The sequence below is a fragment of the Arvicanthis niloticus genome, chromosome 21 (genome assembly GCF_011762505.2).
Source record: "Arvicanthis niloticus isolate mArvNil1 chromosome 21, mArvNil1.pat.X, whole genome shotgun sequence".
Taxonomy (NCBI): Eukaryota; Metazoa; Chordata; class Mammalia; order Rodentia; family Muridae; genus Arvicanthis; species Arvicanthis niloticus.
Window position 1 is genome coordinate 34,329,928 of NC_047678.1, and position 25,878 is coordinate 34,355,805.

At 41.8% G+C, this 25,878-nt stretch overlaps 1 protein-coding gene across 2 annotated transcripts in view; it reads right to left on the bottom strand.

Moving 5' to 3' along the window:
- Positions 1–3,994: 3,994 nt before the first annotated feature.
- Positions 3,995–25,878, bottom strand: part of Pdcd6ip (programmed cell death 6 interacting protein) — a 50,093-nt gene continuing 28,209 nt past the window's right edge. For both annotated transcript variants that reach the window (XM_034484133.2, XM_076917269.1), the window contains exons 11-18: positions 25,440–25,551; positions 24,490–24,659; positions 14,565–14,813; positions 13,073–13,207; positions 11,924–12,018; positions 9,228–9,351; positions 8,188–8,381; positions 3,995–7,330 (exon numbers count right to left, since the gene is read on the bottom strand). In XM_034484133.2, coding sequence (XP_034340024.1) covers positions 7,156–7,330; positions 8,188–8,381; positions 9,228–9,351; positions 11,924–12,018; positions 13,073–13,207; positions 14,565–14,813; positions 24,490–24,659; positions 25,440–25,551 — 1,254 coding nt within the window. In that variant the 3' untranslated portion in view covers positions 3,995–7,155. The remainder of the gene's footprint in view (positions 7,331–8,187; positions 8,382–9,227; positions 9,352–11,923; positions 12,019–13,072; positions 13,208–14,564; positions 14,814–24,489; positions 24,660–25,439; positions 25,552–25,878) is intronic.

The window sequence follows — 25,878 nt, forward strand, 5'->3', positions numbered from 1 at the left end:
GTGAGCTGGCTTCAGAGGAGAAGCTTCTTGCTGCTCAGTCCTAGCTCCCTATGTGCACATACACACCACACACACGCACGCACGCACGCACGCGCGCGCGCGCGCACACACCACACACACCACACACACCACACACACACTTTCACGACATCTACTCCAGGATCCATTAGAGAAAGTTTCTTCATGGATCCAGCAAGAAGGAAGAGACAGTGGCTGGCTCTGCATTCTACTCTATCAGAGTGGCCCTTATAGCGGATACAGGCAATTCCAGCCCCTTCTATCCTAGGACCTCACATAAGGAGGTAAAAACAGGATGGGGTCCATAGCTCAGGGTCACAGGCTTAAGACCCAGGGTCTTCTCAGGACACTTAACCCATGTGGTCATCTTACAAAGAGTGTTTCTATATGGTATGGCCACAAAGAGCTATCACTGAAGTAACTCTCAAGTCTACTTTAAGGAGCTCCAAGGAAAAGCAAAGGAACGTCAAACAAACAAACAAAATGCATGTACACACACACACACACACACACACACACACATACACACACACACACGAATGCATGAATGGAAGGGCTGGGGAAATGGCTCCCTGGCTAACAGCACATATTGTTCTTGCAGAGGAGCCAAGTTCGATTCCCACCACCCACATCAAGCAACTCACTCACTACTGCTTGGAATTCCAACTTCAGGAAGCCGATACCACTCTGGCCTCCTTGGGAAGATACATACACATAAATAACAGTGATTTTTAAAATGAAGTCTCAAGACTTAACAGCCAGCATAAACTGTAACCAGTAGCAAACCAGTGGACCATTAACCCTGATCCTACAGTTCTCTATTTCTGCCCCTTTATCCAATGTACAGTGTCTTTCAACAATACATGCTAAAAGGCAGAGTCCGAAGAGAACCACAGCACAAGAATCAGACTCATAGCCGGGCGGTGGTGGCGCACGCCTTTAATCCCGGCACTTGGGAGGTAGAGGCAGGCAGATCTCTGAGTTCAAGGCCAGCCTGGTCTACAGAGTGAGTTCCAGGACAGCCAGGGCTACACAGAGAAACCCTGTCTCGAAAAAGAAAAAAAAAAAGAAAAAAAAAAAGAAGCAGACTCATATGTGACAAGGGTTTGGAAAGCTTTCAGAACAAATTTTAAATAACTAATTACTGGTAGAAAAAATGGACATTGTGCAAGAATGAGTCAAGTACACAGGTCAGAATCGGTGTAGTTGCTGCAAACCAAAAGCCATGTAAGAGAGATGGAGAGACCTCACAGAAACTTCCCAAGTGGGAATGTGGAGAGTAAAAAGAATGAAAAGCTGGAGACAATATCTACAAACTGTGAGGCGGCGGCTGAGTCCACCAGATTAAAAAGAAAGGCAGAGCAGAACAAACACCATGTGCAGGCACATGCCTGTAATTCCCAACACTGGAGAAGGGGTCAGCACTTAGCAAGAGGATCAGGATGTCAAGGCCAGCCTGAGCTAAATAGACACACAAAACCCTGTCCCTGTGACAGCAGTGTGCTGGAAAGTTCTGGAAAGACAAGGAGGAACACAGCTGAAGCTCAGAGAACTGTAAAAATCTACACCTCAGTGGTTCCAAACTGCAGAAAACGCAGATCTTAAACAGATCAGAGGCGAGATCATTTCACCTGCTTTTAACACAATTCACTGGAACTCCTTACCCAACTGCTCAGGCGAGCAAACAGTGCAGGGAGAGGTTTCATGTTGAAAAGAAATGACCCCAGCCTAGGGTTGGCAAAAAAAAAAAAAAAAAAAAAAAAAAAAAAAAAAATCTTTCAACTGTCAGTGTTGATTCACACATAAATCACCAACCTATAAACTCCTAAAGTCCAGGAGGAGAAAACTCTAGGGGACTCTGGGCTGGACTTTTTTGACGTGACAAAAGCCTGCTCTGAAAGAAAAAGCCCTGTAAAGAAGATGTTTTTATTTTCAAGGCTTTTTCTTAACTTGGCATTCTATATCGTGTATTTCTATAATACTCATTTTAAGATAAATAATTAACTTTGAAGGTTAGCAAAATAATAAAGCAAGCCACCAAATTGGGGGCAGGGGGGAATACAAAATACATCTGATGATGGAACTATATCCAAAATATACAGAGTCCTTAAAACTGAGTAAGAACTCAGTTCGGATAGCTGCCTCTGCAGTTAAAAGCACTGGCCGCTCTAGCACAGGACCTGAATTTAATCCCCAGGGCCCACACAATGGCTCACAGCATCTTTAACTCCAGCTCCAGATCCGATGCTCTCTTCTGGCCTCCATGGACAATGGGCACACACATGTAGTACACATATATACTTGCAGGCAAAACATTCACACACATAAAGTCATCTTCTTTAAAATGAGAGGACTAGCATCTTCAGTGAATCATGAATTCAAAGCAATGGCCTAACACCACACACATATTCCAATGACTAACACCCAGAAAACAGATCGCATAAATATTGACAATAATTGGAAGAATAGGAACTATTACATATTGCTTGCTGGTGGGATACAAAATACTAAAGAGACTTTGGAAAAATGACAGTTTCTTTCAAAGCAGTGAGACTTTCACCCAGGTAACACTGGAACTGTATAGCCGCACATACTTGTACAAGAGCATTTTCTCCTGTGTTTCAATAATTAAAAGCACCCAAGATCCATCAAGAAAGGAGTAGATACCTGGGCTGTGATATGTCCTGGTAAATCCACACACTGTTGAGCCATGAAAAGGCATGTAGGAAACAAGACACGAAGTATCAGCCTCAAAAGGTTTGTACAGACTGTGTGATTGCAACTCTGAATTCTAACCTTCTGGAAAAGGCAACACTAGAGAAACAGTGTGAAGACCGATGTTCACCAGGAGTTAAAGAGGGAGGGGTAGGAGCCAACACACAGGGACTTGGGAGACCATAACTATTCTGCATGAAGCTATAATAATGGATACATATGCTTTTGGCAAAACTATCTTTCAGGACAGAAATGGGCCCTAATGTGAATTATGGACTTTAGTTAACCTGAGTACTGACTCGTTCATATAGTCAATGAACCACACTAATGTAAAATGTTAATAAAAGCTGGGTGGAGGGGCATGAAAACTCCCTGTACCTTCTGCTCAACTTTCCGTAAATGCCCAAGTGCTGTGAAAAAGGAACTCGAGAAACTAAAAATAGAACCACCATCTGGCGCCTCCATCCCATTCCCGGGTATATGGGCAAGGGATCTAAGCATTGGAAGGGATGCCTGAACCCATGCTGACTGTGGCATCTTTCACAATGGCTAGATCACGGAGTCGGCATGAGGGCTTGTCAACAGATCAACAGTTCTCTTCTGCCAAAAAGAATAAACTTTGTCACAGGAAAAAGATCCTGGAGATTACGTCAAGCAAAATAAGATAAAAATAAGATAAATATTCATGGTATCTCTCATATGTAAAATCGAATTAAAAAAAAAACAAAACACAAAAGTGGAAGGGAGAAAGGAGGTGATGATTTGACTCCTCAACCTTGTTCCTGGAGTAGACACAAAGGGAGGTTAAGGGGTTAATGGTCCAAGCCCATGATATATATGTGTGTGTGTGTGTATGTATATATATATACATATGGAGAGAGAGAGCCATAATTACATGCATTTTTCTTATAGCCAACATGCATTAATAAAGAGGGAAGAAAAGAGAACACACGTTATCACCCCTTCTCCAATGAAATGAATACTGTAGTAATCATGTTGACTTGTTCCAAAAATTAGACCAAAAAAATGTCTCTAGAAGAAAATGCATGTCTAAAAGCACTGCTAACTAATGAGAACCACAGTTTTCCCGCAACAATTAAACCATGAGCTGGATGGCTACTAAAAGCTAACACACGTCCTTTTGCAGTCTCACACACTAGGCAGAGGGTGTGGCTGCCCAACCCACCGCTTGTCAAGGCAGTTTGTGGAAACTGAAGCTCAAGAAAAAACACTTTAAATAAGAATTCATACTCCACAGATGTAAGAATCTTTCAACTTTTATTTCTAGGATACATTCATCCGAAATCTTTTTGTTTCTTTACAATTTTCCCCCTAAGAGAAATAAATGAATACAATAAAAATATAATCCAACTACCAGCAATGTTTTTAACCAGAAAGGAATCTAAAATTTCCGGTGTGATAATATAGGATATATTTTCTAAAAAATATAAATTCCATACCAGAAATAAAGCCTGAATATTCTCTTTTGTTAAAAATATAATTGTCCTTCTTTGCTCTTCCATTTAGTTCTAAAGTCTGTACTTAAACCAGTAATTTTATCTCTTCTTGCAAAGGTTTTGTCCAGCTTGTGCCCAGTTCTACACTGTGAGTCAACTAGCTGCACAAGTCTTAGAAATGATAGGCCCCAGGGCTGTAGCAAAGCTTCAAGACGTACTCGTCACTGATTTAAAAACTCCCACTAGCAGACTGAGGCCTGTTTACTATTTTAGCCTGTTCATGAAATTAGGAAATCTCTACAAAGGAATGCTTACAAACTAAATCTCCAATTGGGGAGAAAAAAAAAAAAAAGCACTAATCTGTGTTGACTAGAAAGGTAGCTGGCTGGGACAAAAGTAGGGATAGAAATGCCACAGCCACACTTATACTGGGGTGCAGGAGTGTAGACTCGGGGCCTCAGAGGCTGGCTGCTGTGCAGTGTGACATGACCAATTTTCTCAATCAAGAAAGGGACCAAGGAACAAAAATAGTTCTCTAGCTCAGAGACTGACACCGTACTGAGTAGTCAAGCCATCCATCTCTGGGATAGGAAATCAAAGTCAGATGGCTTTCCCCCTCTTCTGACGGGTGTCAATCCATTTCATAAGAGGCTTAGAGAGCCAACATAAATGGCCTGGGGGCAGGTACCTTCATTTAAGAAGGTAGCAGAAAGGCTGATTATAAACCAGGATAACATACTCGAGCCAGAGTAGAACCCTCTACCTCCAAGTAAACAGCCATCATACATAGTAACTTCTGCAGTGTGTTCTGAGAGCACAGCAAACCGAGCACAGGTTAGGGTGTGCTGACAAACCCACCCAGGTGAGGGCCACCATCTGGTTTCCTAGGAAGGACAGTAGGCACATAAGGAGGCTTTCCACCAGTCAAACTGGACAGGCTTAAGAAGGCAAAGCTAGCACTGCAGGTTAAGGGTACCCAGCCCGAGACCTAAAGAACATCCTGAGCAACTTAAAGGATGAGAGACCTGGCAAGAGGCTTCCCTCAAGAGCTGAGCTGGGGGCAACTGGAAGGGGCCGCCCACCCACGCTGCCTGTCCTCTGTGACCCTGCAGGCATAGCACAGGGCGTTGAGGAAATGGCTGCTGGCCTGACCCCTCCTCCCTTTGGCTCTGATACATTTGCCCTTCCCTTTAGACCTCCAACCCCCTTTCCCCAAGAGAATATTCAGGCCATTTTTTTCTTTTTTCTGTTTTTTTTTTTTTTCTTTTGGTGGTTGTTTTGCATTAATAAGGAATAGACTAGCAGTCTGGGAACTCCCTAACTCAGGAGATGTCTTATAAGATACCCGGGAGGGGAGAATATAAAATTCAAATGCCATTTACAGAGGACTCAAATAAACCTGTCTCGTATACTGAATAATCCGGAGCTGAGCAATGAAACGTTACGTTTTGCCAAGGTTTGGCTATCAGACTTTAAGCCAATGTCCATATTCCAGGTAATCAGTCATTTATACTGAATTAGCACACCTGTGTTTTCTGCATACAATGACAAAGTGAGGTGCTTTAAAATACACACCTTAAAACCAATTTACTCCCTTTTACAATGGTTATCTTCAGTCTTACATTTGAAACATCAGCCTGAATTGTCAATGAGAGCAACAGTGGACTGGGTGACCACATCACTTAAATGAGATGATAAGGCAAGACATGGCAGCATTAAACTCAGAAAACATAGATTAGAAATCTGTTTATACACCTCGTCGGCAAAGAACCTCACACAGGCAGAGCCGCAGACCTTGGACAGCTCCGGCCTGCACAGTTTCCTGGTCCAGGATGTATCTCCTCATTGTCACCGGGCTTGCACAGCAACTGGGCGTGTTCCAGACTAGGCACATGTCCCACCAATTGTCCTGTATTCTCCCTGGATTACAAAATAACCTCAGCTTTCAGGAGCCACAAGAAAATAAAAAAATAAGAAGAAGCTTTAAAAGAAGGGTTAAGATCTGTTCAAATACACGGTGCAGCAGACATTACAGGGTAAGAATAGGTGGAACCGAGGACTAGAAAGGCACAGGGAACTTTCTCCAGATTCTACCACAGCAGATGAGACTGTATGGCTAAAACTACTCATTTTAACCAGATTATGGGCAAGGGAAATGAATTATTACCAGAATTTGCATCATTTTTTTTTTTTTTTTGGAAAATCTAACAATAAAACATTAATACATATTTTTAAATGTTGTATTTATTTGAAGAATCTTTGGTAACAATTATGTGTATCTTCCACATTAAAGAACTTTTAAAAACAAACGTCAAAATGAGCTGACTGATGAGCATCTGAGAGCTGAGCTGGGGCTGCGCTGGGCCCTGCAGAGCGGCCCTCGCCTGACTGCTCCCTGACTGCTCAACATCAACACAGCACATGGAGCCTGCGAACATACAAAAGGAGAGGCCAATACCAGAAAGGAATTAGACAGCAGTGAGAATCAATGACAAAACATAACAATGACAACTGTTCGTAAGTAATTTATTTTTAAATTATAAGATTTACAATGCCTTGATTATGCAAAATATCATAATAGAAATTAAACTAAATCAATAAACCAAAAGAGAAAGAAAAGTTTTTCCTTAAATATCAGTACTTAAGCCATCTTTGTCCCAACCGCATCTTATAAAGTATGCTAATCTCAAATGTTTCACTTGCAGGTTTAATTTCTCATTTTCAGCGTTTTACAGAACTGTAATTGTTTTCAAATGCTATTATAGCTAGCGTTTATGCTGCAACAGCAGCAGAATCTCACGAGTGCGATCAAATGTGGAGGTGGCCCAGCCTTCGGCTCTTAGCCACAGACAGAAATCATCCACAGCAATCAGTAGGGCAAGGTACCCATGGGCAGAGCGTGCCTTAGAGCTGGTGGCAGCTGCTGTCCTGTCGCTCTGATCTGGACCAGCAGCACGTGGCAGTGTTACTGCTGTGGATAGTAGGACTGCTGCGGGGGCTGAGGGAAGGGGTAGGCAGGCTGCTGGGGTCCTGGGTATGGAGCCTGTCCGGGGCTCTGGTGATACACCGGTGGATACGGCATATTGTACTGGCCATATGCGTAGGGGTTGTAGCCCATGGGCATGGGCATTTGGCAATACCTGATGGTGAGAAGAAAACAAAACACTGGGTTGGTAAACCAGACCCTACAGAGCACAACAGTCACTGCTTCAATGTCAGTTCTCAACAAGAGCCTCTTTCCTCTGTTTTCATTCTTCTGGGGAAAGGGAATGAGGCAAAGGTCTTGTTTAAAGATACACAGAGAAAAAGCATTCCTACGATTAATTAAAAAAAAAAATCAACACACTTTTAATACCACCCAGAAAATAATAATGTTAAGCCCAACTACTATAGGAAGAATAAAAATAGAGACAGTTGGTTTTAGTGAGGCAATCTAGTTCTCTAAACATGTTCCTGTGGAGCTAGAGAGATGGCACAGCAGTTAAGAGAACTTGGTTGCTCTTTCAGGACAAAACCATGGATGGATGGATGGATGGATGGATGGATGGATGGATGGATAGATGGACGGACAGACGGACGGACAGACGAATGATCCCCCAGACAAGGCTAACCTTCAAATGCATCCCATAGCTAAGTTTCGATTGATCGGTTTATGAGATACTGAGATTTCCAAGCATTAGTATATAAACAAGGCCTTACTGACTTTGATTCACATAAAGGCAGCCATGAAACACATACTTCTGAATTTCAAACAGAAGAGATATATGTATATAAATGTAAGATGCAAAAAATAAAAATATATATCCTAGACACCTAGTAAATAGCTATTCAGCTACTCAAACAAGTAACTATAACATGATCTTTTCATTTCTGGGCAAGTTGACAACATGGCTAATTCATGAGACTTGTGTTGAGAAAAGGGACAAACCTGCCATTAAAGATTAATCACAGCGAGAAATTACTCAATCCTTGGTGACACAGGGTGCCACTGCCTTACCCGGGATATCCTGGATAGGTAGGGTACGGTGGTCCCTGAGCCTGTGGAGGGGGAGCAGAGCCAGGGGTCTGTGGTGGCGCTGCTGAAGCAGTCCCCACCCCTGCAGGGGCAGCAGCAGCAGCAACAGGTGGAGGAACTCGGTTTGCAGGAAGCACAGGGGGTGGAGGCCGGGCTGGAGGCTGGGGCTTAGCAGGCTGGAAGAGACGAGTAGTGACAGAATGTGAAGTATGGGTCTCAAAGAGCAGTAAACTAGGCCAACGAAGCACAGACCGCAGTGTGAATATTCAACCAAACGCTCCTTCACCTGCCACTCCTAATACCAACTTACTATGCTAGAATGCTGCTGAGTAGAAGGCTCTCCCTCTGACTCTGAAGAGCCACCATTCTTCCTGGTGTTGATGTCTAGTCACATGCTGCCTTCACCAACACTGAGACACATTACTGGACCTTCTGTCAGGCCCCAGATTCTTCTTACAATTTCGTCGCATGTGTAGCAATGAAATCCAGTGACTGCTAACACACTTTCTCTCCTATGCTTCTGGAGAACATCTGAAGCTGCCAGCTTCACAGCACCAGCCCTCCAGACAGCAACCCTCAGCGTGGCAGCAAAACAATCACGCTGTTCCCTAGGACTAGCGAATACTCAGTCAGATCTAAGATTCCCTAGTCACCTGGAAGAAAGGGCTCCCATGGCTACTTCTGTGAACCAAATTTGAATCAAGGTTCATGCCACAAAAACCATAATGAGTTGTTCACTCTCATCTACAACTCCCTCCCGTCTCCCAGGTGTCTCAGAGTTTGCATCCCATGCTCTAGGTCTGTTTAACCATTTCTGAGGACATGGTTGAGCATCTGTCTCCATCACATCATTCATTCGTGAGAGAAAGTCCGTTCTAACGCCGTTGTTTCACTCAGAGAATTCATGAGTACTGTTGTGTTTGCAGGCATCAGAAGGCTGGGCTTGCTCAGAGGTGGGGGCCACCGGTTTCCTCACTGCACCCTTCGGAGCTGACCAGCTGCAGAACACTGGGCCTACTCACCGGCATGGTTCTTGGGGCTGGAGTTGGAGGAGCTGTTGCATGTCCCCCTGCTGGGGAGGACTGATACGCCGGGGGAGGGATTGACGGAGCGCTGGGCTCTCGGGCAATGCTCTGCTGCAGATCCCTTGGGAAGACAGGTGGTTAGATTGACACCATGAAAAAAAAAAAAACACCCAGGTCATTTTTGTTTGTTTGTTTTTCTTCACATATGACATAAAAAGTGCCTCCAAATAATGACAGTATTCTAGAATGTGTTTTTAGTCTTGCCTAGAAAGTCTTTATTCCTACAGCAAAACAAGGTTATAGCCCAATATTTCTAAAAACTAGCTTAAGAGGGTAGATTTTTTTTCAGACATCTGAATTGAATGTATTAACTAGGCAAACAGCCTTCTTAGAAGGCTGCTTCTTGTCTAATAAGAGGTAATTACAAAACAAAACAAACAAAAAAACTACAGCCCATTCAGTCACCTGGCTAACATTTCAATCATGATATGACAGTGTCCAAACAAAATAAATCCCAGAACCAGGGAGATAGAAGCAGAAAGAGCCAGGGAGGTGGCTACATAGCAGAAAGTCTCTCTCAAACAAACAACAAAGGAATAAAACAAAGATGGGAGCTAATTATGCAAATCATTATGTAAATTTCTAGAACAATTCTTACCCTATTATTTAAAGACATGTGGCACTGAACTATTTTATGTTCAAAGATAATATAACAATGTCACTAGGGTAATCTGTAACCAGGTAACCTGTCACTAGGGTCACCTGTCACTAGGGCACACTGACACTAGGGTACTTTGTCACTGAGATACTCTGTCACTAGGGTGCTCTGTCACTAAGGTACTCAGTTACTAAGGTACTTTGTCACTAGGATAAATTCACAAAAAAAAAAAAAAAATACATTACTGAAAAGATATCAAAACACAGAAATATTAAGAGACAAATTTATAGTCTCTTAAAATCCAAAGTCTGTTCAGTAAATTAGAATTAACTTCAAAAGTCTGACTAAACCTCAAGGTCTACACTCCAGTGACACATGGTGGCCATCAGCTTCTTGGGGTACAATCAACAGCTACAGTAGGACCAGCAGTCCTAAAGCCACAGTGACCCTTATCACAGCCACCCCTCCCCGCTGCCACACACACCCTCACTCTCAAAAAAAGGCCCCAGGTGAAAAGACATTAGAGGTATATTCTTCAATGAACGAAATTGATATAAGCGCTCAACGCAAGTAAACACGACTTACAAACGGGAATTTTTAGTCAATAATAATATTCTAAAGGTCAGACTTTGAAAGATCTAAAATATATACATATACTACAAAGGCTTAACATAAGACTCCCCCCTCAATAAACTCCAGTAGTTAACATATTCATGGGTAAATGAGAATTTCCTATGCCTTAACTAATGATATAAATAAAAAGCTATGAAATTACAGCTCAATAATGTACAACATGGAAAGTAAACTGCTACAGCTGCTCTGCCCAACAATCACCACTGACACTAGTGTTTTAAATCACCTGTGAAAAGAAATTGATGTAAATGCGAAAAACATTCAATTCTTTCAAATGCTCTGCCTTTAATTAAAACATTTCAATTAACAGTGAAATTAGGAAATATAATTAGGAAAATTAGGAAAGCAAATGGTCATAATTGGATAATTAATTAAACTGATTGAGGTCACCCACATCCAGAAAGACCAATGTTAAATATTCTCACTCACTTTAGATGTGTGTTCACATGGAATACCTACACAAGGCAGGAAACTAGAAAGGGGCCACTGAGGGGAGAAAGAAGAAAGATCTGAAGAAAGGTATGGATAACAGAACACAGGTGGCATGACAAAGGAAAGGAGAAGAAAGAGGGAGATAGGAAGGAGGGCAACGGGAGGGAGGGTGAGGCAGAGAAAGGGTTAGGGGAAGGATAACCAAACACTAGGGATTTTTGAAAGAGCCATCCAGAAACATACAATTTTATGTTTCCTAAATATATATAGATATATGGAGATGTATATCTATATGTGGTACATATATATACATGTATGTATATATGTGTGTATATACATATATATATATACATGTGAGTATATGTATATATATGCATTTGCGCGTATATATACACACATACATATATATGCATATATATGTGTATATATATGTTGTATATATATATGAGAGAGAGAGAGAGCACGCAAGTGAGCGCAGGTGTACATGTATGTAGGCTTGAGGTTTCTCTACACAGGGGATAGTGCTCTGGTTATCAAATGAAAAGTCTAGTACCAGGTATGAATCTCTCTCTTAAGGTGCTAGTCAAGAGTTCCTAAATCCTGTCCTGTTATTGACATCATAAACACAGTATCTGTGTGAATGTGGCTCAACTTTCTCTGGGTTACTTGCTGTGTCAGTCCTCCATTACAGTCTCTGCTTTCACAGTGGCTCCTGAAGAAGGCACTGTGCTATCTTCTGAACTGTTCATCTTCCACAGGTTAATACACCTGAGCCTTTCCCCTCTGTACCCCACTGTACTTCCTCAGCCTGGGTTTCTGCTCCTTTTTTGTTCTTTCATCCCAGATCAAAAATGCCCTATGACTCTGTGAGATACTCAGAGGAGAAGAGTAACTGCTGCATCAGCATCACCCAGCTCACCAAACACAAGTACACAGCTCCGAGGACCATCTGGGCACAAAGCAAACTCACTTCAAGAGCTCGTCTCTTTCTGTCTTCCGTGCAAACACTATGTCACTGCATTTGTTCTGGAATCTGACCAGGATTTCAGTCAGCTCATTGTAAAACTATAAGCAAAGAACAAATACAAATAATAAGTAAAAAGCAATTTTAATCTAGGGAAAAATATAATCTATCAATAATTTATCAATGCTGCTGAAACTAGAAGCTGAAATCATTCACGAGAAGCATTCATACAATCAACTGAGTAGCTTAGTACTAAATACGTCCTAACACTGGTAAGGAAAATAAAACAAATGAGATGATGTTTGCAGAATACTGACAGTAAACATTAAAAGACAGTAAGTTACAAGCTTTATAAATGTGAACATGCTCCCAGTCCTTAGACAAAAACCAGCTACTAAGTGATGACTCTGAGTCCATCCTCATGCTGTATAAACCTGTGCACTGACTTCAAATGGGGGCATGACCACGGGTAATGCCCAAGGCTCTCAGAGAATCCCTCAGGTCATCTGCTGGAACAAAGCACTGAGTCCCAGGGAAGGCCACCACACCATCGGCACCCCAAAGCTTCACAGAGCCAGCTATTCAAAGGACTACTGAGGCCAAACACTGCATGTCATCCAAGGCAACTGTACTCAGTGACCATTACAGAGTTAAGAACCAAAAGAAACTTTGCATCTGAAAAATTTAAAAATCACTTGTCTCAAAAGCAAAATAATCAGAAATATAAAAAAGCCTTTCTCTAAACCCTTTAAAGGACAAAGCAAAGAAAGCACCTAGAACCTATCTTTGATACTCAGGCAGATCCCAAGTCTGTCCTCACCACACCACCACCACAGAAGATCAAAGCCACATGTGTCTCCTCCCACCACACATCAGTCCCAACTACCCCTTAAGATCTTGCCACTGGCTTCTGATAGCTCTGATTCCTGCTACGTGCAATACGCTAGCCCCTTCTCTATAAAGTTTATTCTTCAAAGTTCTACTAAGATGCTGCTGCCTCCGCTAGGAGTTCTCCCTCTGCAAGCCCAACAGAAGCAAAAGGCACTAAAACCCAATCAAAAGCACAAAGCTTGATCACTTGGAAACCCCAGCAGCAGCCACGCTACTTTCCCATCTGTATCTATCAGCTCTAGTCTCTCATGTGTTCACACATACCTTTGTGCCCTCCTTCAAGTTAGCTACAAGCTCAACAAAGTTGTCATACGCAGTTGCTAGGTTCTTCAGAACTTCTTCTCTCAAGTTAGCCTCATTGTTAGACTGCTTCATTTTGGAGAATTCCTGGTGTGAGACCTTTGTAAAACAAACAAACAAACAAAATGTATATTTATTTATAAATTTAATTCAGCTTGAAATACTTTTTAATTTTTCATTTATTATTTATTAACTACACATGTATGTGTGCAGGTGTGCATATGCCACAGTACACATCGGGAAGTCAGACCACAAATTTCAAGAGTTGGTTCTCTCCTTCCACCACATGGGTCCCAAGGATTGAACTCAGGCCATCAGGATTGGTGACATGCGCCTTTATCCCCTGAGTCATCTTGATAACCAATCAAAATATTTGTAACAGAAATGGGTGTAGCACACGCCTTTAATCCCAACACTGGGGAGGCAGAGGCAAGCAGATCTCTAAAACCCTCGAGCCTCTCAAGCCACCATCTCTAAGAAGAAAAATATAACAACAAATTAGAAAATCATGATTGCTGATATGCAAATTTACAAGAAATATCTGGACTTTGTTTTATGCCAGTACACTGCTTTGACTTTTTTCTTAAGTAAAATATTACAAATCCAGTAGATAAGAAAACATAATCAGGCCGGGCAGTGGTGGCACACGCCTTTAATCCCAGCACTGGGGAGGCAGAGGCAGGCGGATTTCTACGTTTGAGGCCAGCCTGGTCTACAGACTGAGTTCCAAGACAGCCAGGGCTACACAGAGAAACCCTGTCTCAAAAAAAAAAAAAAAAAAAAAAAAAAAAAAAACCATAATCAGTGAGCTACCAACATCTGTCATTCTATGACACAAAAGCCACCCAGATAAGAGCTGTTTACTTTAGAGCTTTACACCACTATAGAATTCTGCACACTCACTATAAAAAGGCAAAGTCTCAAGTCCTGTTAGTACAAACTAAGATACGTAAATGCATAGCTAATGTCTTATTATGTATTAGCCAGATAATTCTGTAAGAATTGATGATTCCAACTAATTTTGATTCTTCCCTACACATAGCAAGAAAAAAAAATACTACAAATGACTTGGAAACCACTTGTGTGAAGTAACAAGGCCTTCTAACCAGTATGCAGCATGCTAGTCAGAGAAGTAGCTTTGTTTCTAGTACAGGGAACTGAACCTAGGGCCTCACACATACCAGGTGAGTACAACCTACCCTAGAGATGGCCATTGAGAGTGCACACTGCTCTGAACCCCAGCACTTGGGAGGAAGACACACAAAGATGGCAAGTTTGAGACCCACCTGTCCCACATAGTGACAGTGAGTTCTAGGCCAGCCTGGGCTTTTAAAAAAAAACCTTTATTTTTGTAAACTCTACAGATATAGCATGTTCTACTCTGTGAATTCTTCATCTTTACACTTTTCCATGGTCATAGGCTGGCGTACATCTTCTATTAGAAAATAAAATTTACCTGTATATTTTTTAGAAGTCCCTCTTGTTTCTTCAGAGACTCTTGAACTTTACTTGTTAGACCACCATAGATCCGATCCAGCTCAGTGACAGACAGAGCCTCCTCATTTATCACGCCATCTTGGGCCAGAGCTGTCAAAAACTTGCTTGTCATGTCAAAATTCACTGACTTCAGGTCATTCTCAAGACCCTCTCTTTCCTTCTTTATTTCATCAAGATTTGACAATAAGGATTTTAAGACATTTACAACCTAAACAGAAAACACATACATGGTCAATAGTACAGCACCCCTGGGAACAGAGATCAGGCTGAGGAATGCAATCGCTGAGGACAAGGTTCTAAACATTCTTTATGCACTCAAAACACAAAACTATTGAAAATAAATGGGCCTATCAAACAGTTACTGCAAAGAAAATATTTTAAACTAGGTTTGGTGTTACTCAGATCCAAGCATTGGGAGGCAGAGGCAGGTAGATAACTGTTGAGCTCAGGCTAACCTGAACTACATAATAAATTCCAGGCCAGCCAAGGCTACACAGAGAGAGCTTGTCTCAAAAGGAGCAGGGAGAGGGCAAGAAGGGCAAGAAGGGAAAGAAGGAGAAGAAGGAAAAGGAGAAGAAGGGCAAGAAGGGAAAGGAGAAGAAAAAGGAGAAGGGGAAGAAGGGAAGGGGGAAGGAGACGGGAAGAAAACAGTACTTCAGCACTGGGTACCAACAGCCAGCATGATGAACTGTTGCTGTGTGACCAGGGCAAGTGAGTCCCTGAAAAGGTCCATTGCGAGAGAAAAATAGTCCTTTTTAGGACCACCGTGAAGACTGCAGTGACCCTGCAGAATTCCCTGCAGGAGGCAGAGCACCTGCGCTGTGCACCCATTACTCCCTGGTACTCAAGATTTGTAACTCCCAACAGGGCCGACCAAGCCCACTGTGCAGCCTGGCATCTCAGCTGAGCTTTACGGTCTAAGTACAAACCCTGCACGCACTTTGAACTACACAGAGGCTTAGAAATCTAAGCACTCAGACAGATTAAAAAAAGCAATGAGAAACAGATCAGGACTTAAAGTCTTATTTATTTAATAAATTTAAACTTACCTCTTTGATTATATGTTATAATTTTATTTGGCAAGGTTTGTAAGTTTAAAATGTTAGAAAATCTATACAGTGGGAGGGCTAGGAGACAGCTCAGGGGGTAAACACTAGGACCTAAGCTTGGATCCCCAGTACCCATAGTTTGGTTTGTTTTGATTTGTTTTGTTTTATTTTGTTTTGTTTAAAAAAAAAAAAAAAAAAAAAAGGCTAGAAGCAGTAGCACAGCCTATAACCACCCTCCACCCTCTACCCCAGCAGGAGAGGAAGTGAAGAGGAACAGGAAGAGAAACACAGGGACTTGTGGGCCTGACAGTCAAACCAAACAACATCAAACTCCAGATTTACTGGAAGATCTTGTTTCAAAAAATGAGAAGAAAAGATACAGGAAGACATTCCGTGGCAATCTCTGACCATAAGTCATGCACATGTGAACATGTGCTTGCATGCATGAACCACAAAAAAAAAAAAAGTTTCTTAATTTTCTATTAGCACATTTAAATTGATAACAAACTAAGTTTATTCTAAATCTCTGTATAAACTGTATGGCTAACAAAAAATCAGAATGAAAGAGGGAGGAAAGGAGAAGTGGGACCATCCTCACGTCTCACTGCAGATGGGGCCCGGTGGACAATGAGGAAGGCCTCCCCACAGTATAACTGCCCATGTCCACTGGCATACTGAGTGACACAAAATAGAGGATCCGAGCAAACTAGTGGAACTTCAGAATGGGCCCAAAACAGGGCAATTGCAGATGCTGACAGTCTGCCACCTGCCCATAGTGCCACTGGGATGGTTGGCTACTCCAGAGCTCATATAGATTCCCCATTGGTCCAAAGGCTGTATAAAAATGCTTGCTGCTGTGCAATACAGTAGATCTGCACCTCGATGATGGTCTCTGGAGTCTGTTTTCCTCGGGTTCATGATTCTGCCTCCCTCACTCTCTCCTGATCCCAATTCCCACATCTCATCAGAAATGAAAGTAAATGTAGAAAAAAGGAAATTTGCAGAAGGGCAAACAAGCTAGGACCCACAGCTGGAGCACCACTGTCTGAAGACAAACTGTGTGTCTCAGACACAGCACAAAAACTTAAACTTAGATCCTCTCACCTATTAGCAGGCCTAAATGATGGTGAGACTCAACCCCATTAGTGAGCTACCAGTAAGAGCTGATGGAAGGGCCACACATGGACACAGGTTCCTCCCCTGTGCAGGGAGGAACTGCACACAAGCAGTGAAGAATGTATGAAGAGCCCCAGGATTTCTAAGAGTCTAAAACCAGCTCTATTTACAGCTAAAGCCTGCCCACCTCCTGATTTTCATGCACATCACTTTTGAACCATGGAAATAATGACTAAGTTCTTTTTTTTTTTATATATATATAATTTATTTTATTTTATGTAAGTACACTGTAGCTGTCTTCAGACACCCATACGAGGGCATCAGATCTCATTATGGATGGTTGTGAGCCACCATGTGGTTTCTGGGATTTGAACTCATGACCTCTGGAAGAGCAGTCAGTGCTCTTAACCACTGAGCCATCTCACCAGCCCAATGACTAAGTTCTTACACTTAGCAAGTCTTGTGCTATTTCAAAATGCCATGGTTCTAAGTCTCTGAAAAATATATCATTTTAAACAACTGATTTATGATTGTGTGAATGCCACATACAAACCAAGACAGCTAGCTCCCTTGTGTCACAGGGGCCTCTATTCTATCCTGGTAATTAATGGGCACCTACACTAGCTTAACTATAGTTCAGACTGTATGATACTGCCCTAATTTTAAGAAAGTAGATAAAGAAAAAAATGGATTAAACTGCCTGCACAGATGAATGGCCAGTATAAATAAATAAATAAATAAATACTGCCTAAATAATCTTATAAACTCAAATTTGAGGCTTACACATTTATTACCATATCAAAACACATAGAGGTCTAATGAACTTACTTCTCTCTTTTAAGTAGCTGCCATTGTTACCTCTCATTATGTAGTCCAGGATGGCCTTGAACTCTCTACCCTCCAGCTAAGCCTCCGAGTGCTGATATTATAGGTGTAAGTTTGTCATTACTAATACATCTGTTTATAATCAGTTTTTAAATGCAACTACCTAAATTACTTTATTAAATTAAGCTGCCAGCAGTTACTATTCCATCACATGTAGGACAGCTTTCTGAGTTATTGTGTTAATTACCACTCCAATTAGTGACTCCCTTCACTTGACAAGCAGACAACTGACTGATATGGCAAGGATGGAGGAACAGCTGGGATCTGAGACAAGGAAAAGGCATGGTAGGATAGAAAGGCCCTAAAGAAAATACAAATGTAAAAAAACTCCTTGGGTAGGGTGAAGTTAACAGATTGGAGAAGGAAGATCTTGCCACAGCACAGAACCAAGAAGCTTAGGCTTCTGGAAAAAGTATATGTCACAAAACTTTATCAAAACTGTTTCACTGGGCAGTGGTGGTGCATGCCTTTAATCCCAGCACTGGGGAGGCAGAGGCAGGTGGATGTCTGAGTTTGAGGCCAGCCTGGTCTACAGAGTGAGTTCCAGGACAGCCAGGGCTACACAGAGAAAGAAACCCTGTCTCGAAAAAAACCAAACAAACAAACAAACAAAAAATTATTTCAAATGGCTAGGTGTTTGATTTTTTGTTTTTGTTTTTTTTATGAAAATAGATTTAACACCCATAACAATGAGTAAAGAGACACCTTGGTGGTGTTTTTATATCATTCAGGGACAGAGTCCTTTGTTTATCTGATGAGCCTGATGCCTCGCTTGGTGGCCAAAGCTTTTTTATGACTAGGACTCATAAAAACCAATCAAATCCAAACAGTACAGCACAGGAGGAAGACAGACCTGCCCTCCAGAGCACTACACAGATGGGCTACAGAGTCCTGCTTGCTGCCACACCACACAGCAAGGACAGAAGATGTCACCTAGAGGCCCACCAGACATGTGGCCAGCCTGCAGAGGGAGCCACCACAATGTGAAAGTGTGTGGACAGATGGGAGAGACAGAGAAGTGGAGCAGGCCTAGTGTGAGGCAAGCTGACTGTGGCACAGACAGAAGACCTGGGAAGGTTGAAGCAGGCTTAAAAACCACAGGCATTTTTATAATTGAGAACAGCAAGTATTAGAACCAGCTCCCAGCTATGGTCTGCCTGGCCTGGAACACATAACCACAATACCCCTCAGAGAGGACCATGATAACCCATCACGTAGCATAAAACCTAGAGGTCTCCATGCTAATGAAGTATCTAAATAGGTCCCGCGTGTTTATCCAATAAGCTTCCCTTCCTGGGCATCCCTTTCTGCAAAAGGTATTTAATCCCTTTTCACCCTGAGTAAGTATGCATTCACATCCTCCACAACAATAAAACATTTTGGACAAGCAAGGACATCTCCTTTATCGATGATCACTGCAGAGAAGAAGGCAAGGGGCCTTGTCATAAAGAGCTGAGAAAGGGCTCTCTTCCAGCCCCTCTGTATTTTCAGCACTCACTTGAACAGACCAGAATTTGCCCCATCCCAGGATGAGCCATCCCCTTCCTGCCTGATGCTTAGAGAAAGGGGAGGCCTGTGGACCCTCGTTCCCAACTCATGGTCCCCAGCAGCGCCAGGGTACACAGGAGACTGGGAACCACCACTCTCAACTCCTCGTGGTCCCCAGTGGTATCTGGGTACACAGGAAATTGAGAACCACAATATCTGTCCCAAGCCATGCTGTTTCACAAGCAGGGAAACACGGGCTGGGACTCCCTCCAATCTCCAATTGTGTTCTGCCTTCCCTGAGCAGCATGATGACAGCACTCCGGCATCCCAGGGGATCCCAGGGGAGAGGCAGGCACAGCCCACACTTGTCCATTATGGAGATGGAAGTGGAAGACACAAGACTAGAGAGGAACAGTCTGTTGTGAGTGGCCAGTCCAAAATCTATTCCATCTGCAAACAGTTGGGATGCTTTAAAGGGCCAGTCCTGCTGATCCAAAGCTGCAGGATCTCCATGACACAAGACAACAACAGGATAACTGGGAAGACACCCTGTTAGGATCCAATATTGATGGTGTCACAGAAGCCAGAAATCTCAAGCCAGACCAATGACTCATCGCAGTGAGCATTTGCAAGTGAAGATGTGTAGACAGAGGGATATAGAGACATATTGTGACATACTACAGCTTCCACGCGATGAGATGTGTAGGCATGTTTTTGCACACTGTGTAAAAACTATCCTTGTGTTATCAAATGCTGATTTTTCTGCCCTCATATCTTGTTTCAATCCTGTAATATTTATTTCATGAATCTCCCGTCTCAAGTTTCTATACACAATGCTCATCATTTATTCTCGGCCTTGTCAATAAAAGCTGAACAGGCAACGGCTGGGCAGAAGAGAGGATAGGGTGGAACTTCTACCAGCCAACAGAGGGAAGGAGAGAAGAGTAAGGCTGACTCAGCCATGAGAAAGGGGTCCAGAGAAACACCAAGGTAGAACAGAACTGAAGCCCAGAGGGCCAGACCAATACTGAAATATAAGTATCTTGAGATTTTGGCTGGGAGGTAGCCAGATTAATTTAGAGGATTAAGAGAGATCAATGAGCCGGGCAGTGGTGGCGCACGCCTTTAATCCCAGCACTTGGGAGGCAGAGGCAGGCAGATTTCTGAGCCAGCCTGGTCTACAGAGTGAGTGCCAGGACAGCCAGGGCTGCACAGAGAAACCCTGTCTCGAAAAACCAAAAAAAAAAAAAAAAAAAAAAAAAAAAAGAGAGAGAGAGAGAGAGAGAGAGAGAGATCGATCGATGACTGCCCAGGTAAAGCTTGATTAAATAAATCTTTGTCTCTGTGTGTCATTACTGGGGAATCAGCTAGGATAAAGAAAAACAGTTGCTATATTTACTGCATACATTTATATTAAAATTATCCTTACAAAGACATTTTCTATGCTTTATATTTTTTGGTGTGTGTGTGTGTGTGTGTGTGTGTGTGTGTGTGTGTGTGTGTGTGTGTGTGTATTTTATGGGGGTAAGTTGCAAGGGCAAAGGGCAGATACAAGAGGACAGAAAGATGTGTGGGGCTGGGGTGCATGATGTGAAACTCACATTGATCAAGAATCAATAAAGTTTTTAAAAAGGGAAATAGATTTTTAAAATGATTCCTGATGATATACATCATGCTATTCTTATAGATCCGTACCTTATCCAGTCATCAACAGAGAGGCTTCCTCTGGCAGCAGATGAGAACAGATAAAGATCCACAGCCAGACATTAAGTGAAGAGAGCCATCAAATCCCTTCCCTTAGAAGCAGAGGTGGGAAGACGACTAAGAGCCAGAGGCAGTGGAACACACCAGGAGAACAAGGCCCTCTGAGTCACCTGAGCACAGTGCACATGAGCTCAGCAGACTGAAGCGGCCAGCACAGGGCCCACAAGGGAATGCACAGCTCTTCTGCACGTACATTACAGCTATTAGCATAGTGGGTTCACGGGACTCTGGACTGTGAGAAACAACAAATAGATCTGACTCCTGGGCCTGCTCTTGGGACTCTTTTCCTCCTGATATGTTGCCATGTCCAACTTCAATATAATAGTTTTTGTTTGACTTTACTGTTATTTTGTCATATTTGGTTATTATCTCTTTAAAGCCTGTTCTTTTCTAATGAGAGAGAAAGGAGGGGAGGGTGCAAAGGAACTTTGAGGAGTAGAGGGAGGGGAAGCTATAATCAGAATATATTCTGAGAAAAGAATATTTTTAATAAAAAAAAAAGTGAAAAAATTCTATTGTGTATCTGTCCCACATTTTCAGTCTTACATGTACTATGAGCATTAGAAAACATTAATTATACATATACATGTATGTATGTACGTATTTTGTGATAACTATAGAAGAGAACATAAATTTCAGAAGAAGCTGTGGGGAGGGACACTAGAAGGACTGGAGTGTGGACAGAGCTGTGGAGAGGCTCAAAATGCACTGAACTCATCTATGAAATTCTCAAGACCAAAAAAGAAAACTAGACAATAAATGTTTCTAAGATTTAAAAAAAATTATATTCTGATTACCATTTCCCTTCCCCCAATTCCTCCAGGTTCCTCCCTCCCAACCCCCATCTATCCAGATCCATACCCTTTCTATGTCTCCTTAGAAGCACAGGCATCTAAAGAACAGTAATAAAATAAAACAAAAACAAATTGGAATAAGTCAAACTAAACAAACAAAGAAAAGAAAGCCAAAGAAAAAGAAGAAGAAACACATATATTTAAGACAGTCTCATCATACAGCCTGGCTAACCTGGACCTCACTATGTAGACCAGGTTAACACTAAACTCAACTCAGAGAGCTCCTAAGTCTCTACCTAGGCAAGCACCACCATGCCTGGCTTTCAAATGGCAATGTTTTACCATAAACACTCTGGGTAAACGATCATCAAATTTTATGATAAAAGTTTGAAACAGCTTTGATAACACATGATGCTTTTCTTAATTAACAGAGGCTCATGATGCATAAACACAGAGTGCTAAACATTTTCTTGCCACCTCTGTCAGGAAATCCAGCTTCAACACAATAACTTAGTGTTGATTATAAAGACTTTACTTCTGTGCACAATGGCATTAAAGATTATCAAAAAGCCTCTGTTAATATAAATTAATAAATTTACCCAAAAAAAGGCTGGAGAGGTGGCTCAGTGGTTAAGAGCACTGACTGCTCTTCTAGAGGTCCTGAGTTCAATTCCCAGCAACCACATGGTGGATCACAACCATCTGTAACACGGATCCGATACCCTCTTCTGGTGTGTCTCAAGATAGTGACAGTGTACTCACATTCTTAAATAAATAAATAAATAAATAAATAAATAAATAAATAAATCTTTTAAAAAGTTTACCAAAAAAAAGAAAAGCCAAAGAATAAAGGTTTACTAGTTCTGATTTTGCTTACCACAAACAATTTTTGCTTTTCCATTAAAGAGAAATCAAGTCATATAAGTTTATCAATAAGACACCAATGGGCTGGGACTCTAGAACTTTAACAAACCTTTGGTTTCAATCCCCAGCATGGAAAAGAAAAAAAGAAGACACTAAAAAAAAGAAAAAAGAAGAAGAAGAAGGAGGAGGAGGAGGAGGAGGAGGAGGAGGAGGAGGAGGAGAAGAAATAGATAGATAGATAGATAGATAGATAGACAGATAGATAGATAGATAGATAATGTCCCACAAGTATCTTTCTCTAAAATTTAAAAAAAAAAAAAAAAAAAAAAAAACCCTACAAAGGGCTGGAGATGCAGCTCTGTAATAGTATGCTAACCCAGAATGCATAAGGCCAAAGATTCAATCCTGCCAGGACAGACACAGTAAGGTTTACAGGTTAAAGGCTTGCTTGGGCATGTAGAAAGGCTTTGTCAAAGAAAAGGGGGTTTGGGGATAAGCTGGGGACACAGCTCAGTGGTAGAATGCCTGTATCATATGCACCAGGCCCTGGTTTAATCCTCAGCCCTGCAGGGCAGGGGTTAGGGATCCTGTTGCTGTTCCCTGGGGCTATCCTCCTGTTTAGATTCCTTGCTCCTCACATCCTCATGTTCTGACCACATCCAGGCATGTAGCTGTCATTCCTGGTCTACCAATCCTGTAGACCTGGATCCCTTAGCCACTCCTCCGCTCTGCAGCTCTCTCCTGCTGCTGAGCACTGCCCAGGCTGCTCTGCTCTCCACACCCTCTACCATTTCTCAGTGCACCCAGACTAGCTCAGCCATGGAGGAACCTTACATGTGTTCATTTATTCTACCTCTGTTCTCACAGTGTACCAATCTCCAAAGAAGACTCCCAAACTGGTGACCCACACTACTGTCTAAATCCCAACCACAACCCCTTATGCTTTTCCTGCTGAGATTATAAACTTGTAACCAATCACTGTCATGTTTGTACATGACTAATGTTCCACACTGGACAACAAGTTGAGATAAATAAAGGCTATATTCATTTGCTAATTTTACAAAGTACTTAACACTGTATCTCACGCAGTAAGTCTTACTAGAATATATAAAATTATTCTATACAAAGAGAAATCTGGTATGCCTGGAAATGTACCTTTTCAACACACTGGGTGTTTCTTGCTTGCCTGGACTTATTTCCTAGGCAGCAGGGAGCATCTCTCCTAGCGTAATACAACCTTCCTTACAGCGGCCACCACCACATTCTGCCTGCATTTTCTCTCCTCTGTAAGACTTCCCTAACCAGAAGCTCTGTGGGTTTTCTCTTTCCTGCCATCATTAGAAATATCATCCTGATGCTGTCCATTTACTAATATGCATACCTTGCCAATTTTCCCTTCAAACCAGCCCCATGTGGAATATGATGGGAGCCAGAGGAAAATCATAGAGAACAAAAAAATTATAGTTGGAAGGCTCCCCATCTTCTTCATCCCAAGGGAAGTTTCTGTCCTTCCCAAGCCTCCCTCTTTTACAAAATCTGAGTTAAACACTGTTAGCCTATAAAGTACCAGCTCACAAAAGTAACTCAACAAATGAAAATTCCAACAGGATATTAATCAATAACTCCATTATCATTCAATGTATAGAATACTAGTTTTGATATAACAACCCTAATTTATTTGATATAACAACCCTAATTCTGTATGTTATTATGTGTCTGTGTGTGTGTCTACAAGAATGTGTAGTACTTGAAATTAAACCCAAAGCCTGGTACAAGCTAAGCAAGTGGTCTACCATGAAGCTACACCTCAAGTCCCCTTCAGCTTTGTTTGAGTTGACAGTAAGACCCTGGCAGGTCTCTACAAAACAACTTGCACAGAGTACCACAAACACAGGACCGCCCATATCAAGTTCTCCCTTCTCACCTCGCTGCCCTGCATGGTCTTTGCTGGGTTAGCAGAGGGGATAGCGGCATTGAGCTCCGGCTCCGGCTTACACAGAAGTGCGATGGTGTCTCGATGGGACTGGTAGCGCTCCTTCACTTGTCCATCCGCTTGTACAGCTTTATCTAGAACGGCTCTGAATTTGGCTCCCTCTGGGGAAAAGAGTTTCCAGAACTCAGCAGGCTGATGGGGCTGACTAGACTTTTAAAGATCTGGTCCTCAGCTTGATCCTCCTTCCCCTTCTGTAGGCCCTAATTCACTAGGCAATAGACCTCAACTTCTATTCATCTGTGCAGTCAGGATTTAGGAAAAAAAAACAAAATTACTTATGAAGCTAGGGTACGGTACTTTGTAGTCACTTGGTTAACATCTGCCCAGTAAAAGAAAACTAACATTTGTTTAGTTTCTTTCTAGAACTCATAAAAAAAAATCATTCACACCAAAATAGGGTACAACTCACTGAAAAAGTACTCCTCTCTCAAGGGATGCTTTCACTTCAAAGAAAAATAGAACCATTTTCAGATATACCTAACAGAAATAAAATCTCTAGCTAAAATGAAGATATTATTTATTGTAAGCACAAATCTTAATAATCAAATTCTTTAAAAGCATAATTTATTTCAAAGTAGCTATTAAGGCTCATTTTTAATCACCTAGGATTTACTACTAAGTCAAAAAAGAATTACCAGATCATACATGTCACTCCACACGTGGGGCTTGGGAAAGCTTGAGATTTCTAGGGTCAGCTTAACTTTATCCAACACAGTGAGCCTAGGTGAGCTTCATTACTGTTTTATCTTTGTTAAGAAGAAATGCCTGGGTTTTTCACAAACAGCTAAATAAAAAAATGAGTTTACAACTAAGTCTAATTTTTAAAAATATGTGAATAAATGGAAACTTCCTTGCATGCAGGTCTTTTGTGCCATGGTTACCTGCTCTTAAAGGCTTGTACAAGTCATTGGATGGAGTCCTTTGCCAGCGGTCCTTGAATTTTGCTCTTAAGTCATTATCAGTTGCTTCTTCTTCATCCAACAATCTTAGTGACTAAGGAAGCAAAAATCATTGAGATAGCATTGTTAGCATTAAAAAAATCTCAAATATTTTTATTGTTATTTATGAGGTCTAAGAGGGTTATTCATATGGTTTGGTTTTATGAGTGTCTTGCTACATAGATAGCTAGCCCAGAACTTGCTATGTAGAACAAGCTGGCCTCAAACCTAACTTCTGCCTCCATTCCCCTGAGTGTTGGAATTATAACCACCAGGCCTGTTATTGTTTTAATGATCATAACCAATAAAGAAGATAACTAACAGGGTGGAAATTTTTCAATACCATTAATTGCCTGCTATGTAGATGTGTTTTGTTGGAAAT